This window comes from Erithacus rubecula, assembly GCF_903797595.1.
Source record: "Erithacus rubecula genome assembly, chromosome: 1".
Lineage (NCBI taxonomy): Eukaryota > Metazoa > Chordata > Aves > Passeriformes > Muscicapidae > Erithacus > Erithacus rubecula.
Genome location: NC_136658.1, coordinates 111658820 through 111670301, shown reverse-complemented (window position 1 = coordinate 111670301; position 11482 = coordinate 111658820). Strand labels below are relative to the sequence as shown.

General features: G+C 52.3%; 2 protein-coding genes across 4 annotated transcripts in view; one reads left to right on the top strand and one right to left on the bottom strand.

Moving 5' to 3' along the window:
• IFNAR2 (interferon alpha and beta receptor subunit 2) overlaps positions 1–11482 on the top strand; it is an 844054-nt gene that overhangs the window by 97339 nt on the left and 735233 nt on the right. The window lies entirely within an intron of this gene.
• Positions 6544–10230, bottom strand: DNAJC28 (DnaJ heat shock protein family (Hsp40) member C28). Of its 2 annotated transcripts, none has more exons than XM_079312792.1 (3): positions 10030–10230; positions 8623–8888; positions 6544–7905 (listed from the first exon to the last, which is right to left on the bottom strand). In XM_079312792.1, the coding sequence occupies exon 3, from the start codon at positions 7838–7840 to the stop codon at positions 6755–6757; it is 1086 nt and encodes a 361-aa protein (XP_079168918.1). In that variant the 5' UTR covers positions 7841–7905; positions 8623–8888; positions 10030–10230; the 3' UTR covers positions 6544–6754. The 2 variants fall into 2 exon arrangements, with proteins under 2 accessions (XP_079168918.1, XP_079168917.1); XM_079312791.1 differs by having other exon boundaries at positions 8626–8888.

Below are 11482 nucleotides of genomic sequence, written 5' to 3'. Positions count from 1 at the left end.
AGCTACATGCACAGAACTGCAAAGGAAAATCACCACACAACCCAAAAGCTGATGGCACAACTTGACCTTTAAGTCATGTCAAGGAGTCTCAATTAAATACTCAATTAAATACCAGTCTCCAATCTAACAGATAATATGATTTAGAGCCTTTTTTAACACAGAGAAAAAGAGCCCAACTCAGCAAATCAACTGATTCTGAGGGTGAAGAAGGTGCCTCTGCACAGAGAAAAGGTCACAGGGAACTTTTCCAGATGGGAAGAGGAAAGCAAAGTTAATTAACTGACTCACAGCTGCTCTGAGCACCATTCTCATTTGGTTTAGCATTGTCTATTTTGGTTTAGTATTGTCTAATTTGGTTTAGTATTGTCTAATTTGTCAATTCTGCATTTCCCAACCTGCCATAATTCCTTTGGTGAAGACTAACAAAAATGTCCTTCAGGACCATGAGACAGCAGAGACTGATGGAGAACATTTTCTGGGTGATAAGAGCAGTGAGAAGAGGTGGAATCAAATCAATAAATAAACAGTTTACCTATGCTACAAACACAAGTCACCTCCTGTGAATAACATCCACAAGTTTGGCCTCCAGAATCCAGAAACCCACACTTGTGATGCCACCTCAGATATTAAAATCAATCACTCAGTTCCAAGGTTATTTTAATTTGTCCAGCACCTGGGCCCAGCCATGCAGTTATTGTCCTCAGTGACACCTTGCCCTGGCAGAGCTCAGATCCCTGCTCATCCCACAGGGAATCCCAGGACTGTGCTCCTACACAATTTCAGGATCAGCAGGGTGGAAAAAGCCCATTGAGATCATCCAGCAGCACCCAAACCCTGTCCCCAAGGGCCACATCCTGAACACTCCCCCAGACAGTGACTCCACCCTGGGCAGCTCATCCCAGTCCTGACCACTCTGGAGGGAAATTTTCTATTTAATCTCTAATCTGAGCCTGCCCTGGCCCAGCCTGAGGCTGTTCCCTCTCCTCCTGTCCCTGTCCCCTTTCCCTGCCCCTCCTGTCAGGGAGTTGTGCAGAGCCACAAGGTCCCCCCTGAGCCTCCTTTTCTCCAGGCTGAGCCTTGCTGGGAGTGGCTGCAGGCAAAAACAGGGAATCCTGGAATGGTTTGGGTTGGGAGGGATCCCAAATCCCACCCAGTGCCACCCCTGCCATGGGGACACCTCCCAGTGTCCCATTGCTCCAGCCCCAGTGTCCAACCTGGAACTGAACATTCCAGGGATCCAGGAACAGCCACAGCTGTGCCAGCCCTGACCACCCTGCCAGGGAACAATTCCTGCCCAAGATCCCACCCAGCCCTGCCCTCTGGCACTGGGAGCCCTTCCCTGGGTCTTGTCCCTCCATTCCCTGGGTCTGTCCCTCCATTCCCTGTGTCTGTCCCTCCATTCCCTGTGTCTGTCCCTCCATCCCTTGGGAATTGTCTCTCTCCATGTTTCCTGCAGCTCCTTCAGGCCCTGCAAGGCCACACTGAGCTCAGCCAAAGCTTCTCCTGTGCAGGTGAACAATCCCAGCTGTGCCAGCCTTTCCTGCCAGCAGAGCTGCTCCATCCTCTGCTCATCCTGCTGCCTCCTCTGGGCTCTGCAGCAGCTCCAGCTCCTCCCTGGCTGGGGCAGCTCTGCAGGTAGGGTCACACCTGGGGGGGCTCAGGGGCACAATCCCAATCCCAATCCCAATCCCTTTCCTATTTCTCATTCCCCAGCCCAGGACACCTCTGGCTCTCTGCCTGTCCATGCCCACTGTGGCCTCATGGCTCTTTTTCCCCACAGGGATGTTCTGTTCAGGTCCCTTGGGAAGGTCTCTTCCCTCCTCTCTCTCAGTGCTTTCCTTTTCTTACATCCAGGATTTTTTAGCTGGATTCTTGAGCACCCTGTGAAGAGTGGCTCACTCCTTTAGGGCTGTCCCTGGATCCCTGGAATGTTCAGTTCCAGGCTGGACACTGGGGCTGGAGCAATGGGACAGTGGGAGGTGTCCCTGCCATGGCAGGGGTGGCTCTGGGTGGGATTTGGGATTTCTCCCAACCCAAATCATTCCATGACCTGTAATTCTCAACAGCTTTAGAAAAAGCAGAAAACAATAAACTGCACTGAAAAGAACCATCCCCACTGCAAAGCTGAGCTCCATGGGCAGTGCAGGAGCCAGGCTGGAGCTTGTCCCCATTCACAGGGACAGCTGCACACACAGGAACTGCACACACACTCCTGCTGGAGCCAGGTGCTTCCAGCTGGAATTTCCCACCTGGATAAAGCTGCAGAACTCACTCTGTGATTTCAGCTCTTCCACCCACACACACCTCCCAAGGAGGAAAGAGGTGAAGCCCTTGGCATTCCTGTCCTTCAATGCCCTTCCCACCATCAGCCTCCTCCCCTTTCCAAGGGCAGGCAGGAACATTCCTCACTCACATCCAGCAAACAGAAACACAACAGCAGGAATAAACTGGAGACTGAACAAAGTGAGCACAAGTGGAGCTGTAATGCCAGCATTGAGGCTAAACCCACTGCTCTGGCATGCAGACAGGAAACACAACAGCAGCTCAGCATTTCCACCTGAACATCAGCTTTTCTCTCCCAAAATGAGCTGGTTTCACTTCAACAAAATACTGAAAGCAGTGCAAGGAAATTCAAAATTCTGCAGGAAGAAAAATGCCTTCACGTGGAATATCACTGGGTTAATAAAGAACAGAACCACGTTTCTAAAAAGAGAAAAAGTTAGAAGGAGAAAGGGAAAAAACTTAAAGTGATGTAGAATATTCAAGTTTTCCTTGAAGAAGATGCACCTTTCACAGCAGCTCATCAGAATATCCTTTAGGTCACCCATTTCCCCACACACAGAGAATGAAAAGCATATCAGGAGTTTATGTGAACACTTCTGTTACACCCACTGTCATTTTCCCACTTATTTCAGTGATTTCCTGCACTTTCACTTTCAGTTCTCCCTATTCCACAGCACTGGGCTCTGCTGTCGAACTTTTAAGTATTACAGAAAGAGCTAAGAAAGGAAGTTTAAAATGAATTTATACATAAAAAAGGCTGTGTGGCAAACTAATTAATACTGATATTTACATTAATTAGGAGGCCACATCCCAGGCTGGACACTAGGTGGGATTTAAGGTCCCTCCCAACCCCATCCATGATTTATCCCTCGTCAGGAATTTGCTGCTCAGCCCCAGAACTGCCCGCAGCGGGGGCTCTTTAAGAGCGCTATTAAAGTTTGAGGACTTGAGGAGGCAGGGAAGGAAAAATAATCCCGATTTCGCAATTCTGCAGAGGCCGATTTTGACTCAAGTGCGGGTGGAAGCAAACAGGACGAGCCACGACCCACGCTGCAGCAATGCCCACGGCCCGACCGAATAAACTGCTATTTAGACAAAACAAGACTTTTTTTTTTTTTTTTTCCTTTTAACTTAACTACAGACCCCAGCTCTCCGCGGAGAGAGAGACCGCCCTCAGGCGCGGACGATCCGTGCCACACCGGGACGTGCCGGGGGAGCGGCCCGGGGGTCCCTCACGGCGCGGGTGCCTCTCTGACTGCCCGTGCCTCTCCCGCTGCTCAAACCGCTCCCTCTCCCCATCCGCACCCCGCTCCCGTTCCCGCTCCAGCCCCGCTGCCGGTGCCGGTGCCGGTGCCGGTGCCGGTGCCGCCCGGCCCGGCGCGGCCGCACGTACCCGCTCCTGGGCGAGACGCTTCCGCCTGCGGGCACCGAGCCTCCCTTGATTGACGCCGCCGCTGACTAATCAGAACCGAGCGCTGCGCTTCAGCCGGGGGCCGGGTGAGGATAGAGCGCTCTGATTGGTCAATGCGACGCCACGCGCCACAAGCCCCGCCCGTTCCCGTTCGGGCGGGGAGGGAAGGGGCGGGGCCAGCGCGCTCCCGCCTTTCCCTTTAGGCCCCGCCCCCTCCCTTCACGGCGCAGCCCCGCCCGCCATGGCCGCCCCCTCACGGCCCTCACACCCCATAATGATCCCCGGCCACACAATATTGCCAGGCAGGTCCCCTGTTGGAACAGATAAACTTCACCCCTGAACGCTCTTAAACCTCAGTGCGCTGTCTGGTTTAATGAAACTGAGAGGAATGTCGCATTTGTCTTTACAAACAAGCTGTGGATCTGCTGGGAGATAAGGTTAGCACGGAGAGGTAAAAGAAACGATGGGATGGATTCCACTGATTGATGAATAGAAAAGAGATTTGCCTTTCCAAACAAACTGTAGGTTTGCTGAGAAATGAAATTGGATATCGGAAGATTAAAGAAGCAATGGGGGAAAACTATGAATTGTGTAAGAATTAAAAATTAACAGGGAGGGTTGTACATTAGAGGGGAATCTCAGGTATCTCAGGGGAGTCTGTGCCTCAATCAGTGGGGACAGAGAGAGGGAAATTGGGATAAAAGGAGACTGAGTGCTCCAAAAATCTGAGATCCCAGGGGAATGTCCCATGGGCTCTCCCTTTATTCCAACAAAGCCAAAAGGACTCCTCAGTCTCCTTTTTGGACACAACCTCTGGTGTTTGTGGGTTAATTTTCCTGACAAAACTAAACGGAATTAATAAACTCTAATTCATAGGATCAATCATGGAAAGGGTGGGAAGGGAACCTACAGCACGAGCAATATGGGGATAACAAACACTCAATAAACTCTAAACTAAAACAGCCAAACAAGTAAGGGACAGAAGACAGATGTTGAATAAAACCTGGGCAAAGAAAGGAACTGGGTCAAAGCCAGCATTTGGAGCATTAGAGGGCACATTTCACAGACATGGAACTGAAAAATCAGATTGTACTCAAAGTCTCTCTCCTTTTTTAAACTTTAACTTACATGAACACTCTGTGTTCCATCAAGTCCAGACCCCACACACCCTGTTCCCTCAGAGGGGCACCTCCTCCCACTAACAATAAAGATTTATCATTAGAGATTTCTTTTACAAGATGCCCTGCTTTTGCTTCTCCTTTATTCCTTCTCCTCAGAGTTTTCTTCATCCCAAGATGTTACTGCCCTGAAACTGAGAAATCCTCACCAGCACTCCACACTTACAGTGCTTAGAAAAGGGAAGATTTTCTTCTCAATACTTTGTTTAAATCTTTCAAGCCATTCCTACCTGTCCTGTTGGGCATGAAATAGATTCCTCACCCTCAGAAAAACTGATACCTCAAACACTGTATCTTCATAATATATAAAATTATGTATGTATATAATATTTTGTCTTCATATTAAAATGTCACTTAATCCTTTCAAGCCACAAGATGTGGTTATTAGACCAACAAATAGGAGGTTCTGGGAATAAAAATAAACAACGTGGGTTTGGCTCTGGGGTTGGCAATGATTGCACTCTTCACAGTCATAAAACAACATTTTTCAAATTCAAATTAACAGTCCAGTGTCAGCCAGAAAAATTCCTTCTGAAGGCCATTCTCTCCTGGCTTTTCTGTGTGCAGTAGTTGATATTCCTCAGTATTGTCTAAACTCTGCTCTTAAAGTTTTGGGAGCTCAGAGCAAGAGAATTATAGGCAAGCCCTGAAACACTGAGCTCCTCTACACACCTGGGGAAAATAAAAGTGGGAATTATTTTTCCCACCCTCACTGTAAATGTTGCAGAAGTGGATTTTTGTGCCTGGCAGTTTTTGATTTAAAGTGCCTCGGTCAGGTCACACCTGCCCCATTTAAACCCAAGTGGTTTCAATAAAAACATAAAAATCCCTCAGCCTGCTGATTCACTCATTATTTTGAATATATCTGGTATTGAAAGTGCTGGTGCTTCTTTGTGAGCCAGAGTGGGTCCCATTTCTTGCACCCTGGTTTCTATTTTACCCTTGTGCCATGGATTGGATTTGCTCCTGAAATCCTCCACTGGGTTTGAACAGCAATTCTGATCCAATTCCTGCAGACCACAATGAGAATCAAAACGTGGGGTTTTGCAGAGTATTATAAGGACCTTCAGAAAAGTATCTTTAATTAACAGTTTTCATTGTAAACAAGAATAAACGATGGAAATAAACATTCATACACAGAGCTGGAAGATGTCCCTGCCCATGGCAAGGGGTGCTCACCAATAAATAAATTTCCAAGACCTCTGAGTTAAAGATGCAAAAATGGACTTGTGCACATGTAAAGTCCAACCCAAGACAGCCAGAACCCTTCCTTCACTGAATTTAACCTTAAAGAGGTGAATGTACTTTTAAACAATATGCAGCCAAAAATTCATGAACTGTAAAAATTGAAATGAGAGTGCAAAGGTCAAACAGGGCACAGCAAGGCATTGTGTTTTTCTTATGCCTCCATTTCCCTTTTGAAGTGATAAGAGACTGTCAAAGTGATTGTGGTCTGTGCTGGAGTGAAGCATTGATTTGGATTGCAGCAGAAGGAAAAGGACCTGCAAGAGAAGAACTGATTTGTTGCTGCTGTGGTTTAACCCAGCCAGCAGCTGCTCAGGGTGGGAGGTGTGAAGGGCACAAAAACAGTAAAACCACCCTGCAATGGTCAGCACTGCCTCCAGCCCAGATCCAACACCCAGCCCCACACTAATGATGAGAAAAATGAACTCTACCACACGCCAAACTGGCACATTTCATTTAATAATATTTAAAAATAACTCAATTATTAGTAATACTCATGCTCATCGCACAACCAAATTTCCTTCAAGTAAGGTGACAGCGTGCATTTGACATTTTCAGCGAACCTGACATTTCTCTAGTGCTACATTTCATTAATAAAGTGCATTCCAAAACCTCGAGGGGAACAATCAGCATGAAATTATTTCGGTGAGAGTTTTAACCACTTCATGAGAGAAGACTTCCACCCAAACCATTTGCCCTTCTCGCCCTGGTTTTCCTTGGTGTCTGGATCAGAGCCCTTTTCCAGCACGGCCTCGTACATCTTCCGTGCCCTGAGGATCTCCTTGTCCGTGCTGAAATGCACCATCTGCCTGCTCAGGATGGGCACCACCAGGTTGAAGTCGTCGACCCTCTTGTTGAGTTTCCTGATGTCCTCGGCCAGCTGCTCGCACACGCGGCCCCACTGCTTCTGCTCCGGCAGCGTCATGGGCTCGCCCAGCTTCCTCCTGGCGGCCACCACGCTCTTCCTCAGCCGCTCGATGGTCTCGCGGATCTCCTTCTGCAGCAGGATCCACTCGGGCTGGTAGCCGTTGTCGATCAGGATCCTGTTCAGGTTGTGGGTCATGGGGTCGATGTGGGGGCTGTGCGAGAACTTCTGCAGCGGCTTCCCTTTGCCGCTGAGGTTGTCGAAATCGCCCTTGGCCATGGACTCCTGGATGAGATCCTCCACCAGCCGCTCCACGGCCTGGGTGATCTTCACCTTCTTGCTCTGGCGCACGTCCTTGGCCGTGCTGAGGTGGCTGCCGGCGTAGCGGCGCTCCAGCCGCTGCTGCCGGTACTGCAGCACCTGCTCGCTGGCGCGGTCCACGCGGAACTGCATGTACTGCTTCTCCCGCTGGCTGGGCGTGCCGATGCCCACGCCCTCGAAGCTCAGGTAGTGTCTGTGCTGCAGGGATTTGCCTTTCAGCTGCTCCTCGTCCTCCTCCTCTGCAGCCTCGGATTTCTGCTTGGCCGACAGGTCGCTGAGCACGACCCTGTAGGCCTCCTCCACCCTGATGAAGGCCTTGGAGTCGGCCATGCCCGAGCTGCTGTCCGGGTGGTATTTTTTGGCGAGGGTGCGGTAGGAATTCCTGACCTCGTCGGGGGAACATCCTTCCTCCAGCTCCAGAATTTTGTAGGAGTCCTTGATGTCATTTTTGGGTTTGTAACCCGACAGCATCCTGCAGAGAAAGGGCTTCAGCTTCCTTGGAATCATGGCTCCCCGTCCCACGAAACAATGTCCCATGTTGTTACTCAGCGTGACACAAAAGCCACAGGGATGTCTTCAGATGCTGCTACATCATAAAGAACCTACAGACACATGTGTACAAAAATCCTGTTAAATATCCCTTTTTTAAAAAGAACTTCCAGGGCACAAGTCTTATCTTTAGCCTGATATATTAAAGAAATCCCTACTAAAATTCAGCAGTACTTTTTTTCTTTTACAAACTAATATTAAAATCACAGAATCCCAGAATGGTTTGGGTTAGAAGGGACATTAAATCCCACTCATCCCACCCCAGCCATGGCAGAGACACCTCCCACTGTCCCATTGCTCCAGCCCCAGTGTCCAGCCTGGCCTTGGGCACTGCCAGGGATCCAGGGGCAGCCACAGCTGCTCTGGGCACCCTGTGCCAGGAACAATTCCTGCCCAAAATCCTATCTAACCCTGCTCTCCTTAAGCTTAAAGTAATTAATTTACATTTCTAATTAATTACTATTTAAGAAGTAGTAGCAGTACAACGTAAATGAAAATTAATTCACAATTTACTTTTTTCCTGGTATGATAACAGGAGCACAGGTTTGTTTCGTGCTGCAGAATTCCCAGGATACATTTTTATCACCTTTACTTTTCTGTTTTTTATTTTATTGCCTTTCTTGCCCTTCAGCAAACTCATGCCAGTGTAAACTGGGCATAAGCTTGATGCTGAGCAGTAACTGCTGAAACAAATCACTCCCTTCTCCCTGTACCTACATTCAGCAACAGCCCAATTTCCTATTCCCTTGGATTAAAGCATCAAGACTTACGACCTGGTACAAAGGAGGCCATCACAGCACGTTTTTGGTATTCCACAGCAACATCTGGATCAGCACTCAGGTTACAGATTCACTGAGTTCAGCCTTTGTATCCCAGCAGTGGCCAAACTCCCTCGCTGGTGCCAGGCAGGGGTGCAATCCTGGAACCCAAACCAGATCGATAGCACTCACTATTTCCCTCTGTCAACAATTCCAGTGATTCTGGGTTATCTGGGGACACAGCCAGGGCAGAACCTCAGCAGGTGACAATGGCAGTCCTTATGTAAAATCAAAGTGGAAGAATGCAACGTTAAGTGGACACACCAGTTACACATCAGCCTATTCCTCTTTATTCATGGGAATCCTTAGGGAAATGCAGACACTGAGAGGGCAACAACTCCTTTGCCCGCTCCACTGCCAAACAAAAAAGTAGGTCAAACCAACTCCTCAAGGTTAATTAAAGAACAAGCAGCGTTTATATCTCCTGCACATACCGAACTGCCCTTCTGATAACCCAGAGAAGGAAAAGGACAAACTCTTGGACCGGATCAGTCCTCACTGTAAGGTACTAAGTCACCAGCTTGTGATAACGGAGCTCATTAACACCTTTTATTTACGATCCAGTCATTTCATTCCGCCTGACAAAGATAGCAACTGAATTTCATACGGCCATAAAACCCTTTATAAATACTACTTAAACAGAATGATCAATAAACGCACTTTTAAAATCCAATTATTGCTCCGAAAGTGACCTTCTCATAACTCGGTAGCCCCGATTCCAACCAACTTGCCTGATTAATTAAAGAACCATATGCAGAACCCTCACCCTCCCGAGGGAGCCAGCTGGGAAAGGGGGGGTTCACCCTCCCTGGCGGTGTGAACTGAGCGATCCCCGCTGGGATTTGGGGAGAGGGGATGGACTGAGCCCCCAGGAACCGGCCCCGCTCCCTCCCTCACCTGCGAGCCCGGCCCCGCTCCCTCCCTCACCTGCGAGCCCGCCCCGCCCCCGCCTCACCTGCGAGCCCGGCCCGCCCCCGCCTCACCTGCGAGCCCGGCCCGCCCCCGCCTCACCTGCGAGCCCGGCCCGCCCCCGCCTCACCTGCGCGCCCGGCCCCGCTCCCTCCCTCACCTGCCAGCCCGGCCCCGCTCCCTCCCTCACCTGCGAGCCCGGCCCGCCCCCGCCTCACCTGCGAGCCCGGCCCCGCTCCCTCCCTCACCTGCGAGCCCGGCCCGCCCCCCCCTCACCTGCGAGCCCGGCCCCGCTCCCTCCCTCACCTGCGAGCCCGGCCCGCCCCCGCCTCACCTGCGAGCCCGGCCCCGCTCCCTCCCTCACCTGCGAGCCCGGCCCCGCTCCCTCCCTCACCTGCGAGCCCGGCCCGCCCCCGCCTCACCTGCGAGCCCGGCCCGCCCCCGCCTCACCTGCGCCGCTCGCCGCTCGCCGGCAGCAACGGCCCCGGCAGGAAGAGGAGGGGCCGCAGGAACGGGAGGGGCCGCGCTCGGCTCCGACCCCGCGCTCAAGGACACGGGGAGGGGAAGGAAGGGAGCGGGACGGGAGGGTCGGGGAAACGGGGAGTGAGAGAGATGGGGGAGTAGGAGAGACGGGAGAGGGGAAAAGGAGGGGAAGGGAGGGAAGGGAGGAGAGGGGGAGAGAAGGAGAGATGGTCCCGCTCGTCCCCGCTCTCCGCCAGGGGGCGCCCGAGCGCCGCCTCAGCCCTGAGGGCGGGAATGGAGAGGGGCGGGAAGGGGCGTGAGGGGAGATGCCATGGTGGGGCTGTGAGGGGCCATGGCGGGGCTGTGAGGGGCCATGGTGGGGCTGTGAGGGGAGATGCCATGGCGGGGCTGTGAGGGGAGATGCCATGGCGAGGCTGTGAGGGGAGATGCCATGGCGGGGCTGTGAGGGGAGATGCCATGGCGGGGCTGTGAGGGGAGATGCCATGGTGGGGCTGTGAGGGGAGATGCCATGGCGGGGCTGTGAGGGGAGATGCCATGGCGGGGCTGTGAGGGGCGATGCCATGGCGGGGCTGTGAGGGGAGATGCCATGGCGGGGCTGTGAGGGGAGATGCCATGGCGGGGCTGTGAGGGGCGATGCCATGGCGGGGCTGTGAGGGGAGATGCCATGGCGGGGCTGTGAGGGGCGATGCCATGGCGGGGCTGTGAGGGGAGATGCCATGGCGGGGCTGTGAGGGGAGATGGCGGGGCTATGAGGGGAGATGCCATGGTGGGGCTGTGAGGGGAGATGCCATGGCGGGGCTGTGAGGGGAGATGCCATGGCGGGGCTGTTGAGGGAAGGGGAGATGCCATGGCGGGGCTGTGAGGGGAGATGCCATGGCGGGGCTGTGAGGGAAGGGGAGATGCCATGGCGGGGCTGTGAGGGGAGATGCCATGGCGGGGCTATGAGGGGAGATGCCATGGTGGGGCTGTGAGGGGAGATGCCATGGCGGGGCTGTGAGGGGAGATGCCATGGCGGGGCTGTGAGGGAAGGGGAGATGCCATGGCGGGGCTGTGAGGGGAGATGCCATGGCGGGGCTGTGAGGGAAGGGGAGATGCCATGGCGGGGCTGTGAGGGGAGATGCCATGGCGGGGCTGTGCACGTTCAGGTGGGCTGGGGGTCTCTGGGTCATGGCAGCACGGAGTGGGAGAAAAGACAAACCTCTCCCAGTTAATGTGGTTGAAGTACTTGCTGGGAGAGCAGAGAGGACATGTCTGCCTGGCTGAACAAATTGCTGCAAAGCTGGGATTGATATCCAGCAGTTCCTGGTCCGAAATGAAAACTCAACATTGCAGCTCAACAGCTCACGGTTTTCATTCCTGCCCCTGTTCTTCTCTCAAACAGGAAAATGTTTGATGAAATCAGGATGGCACAAAGTGGTTG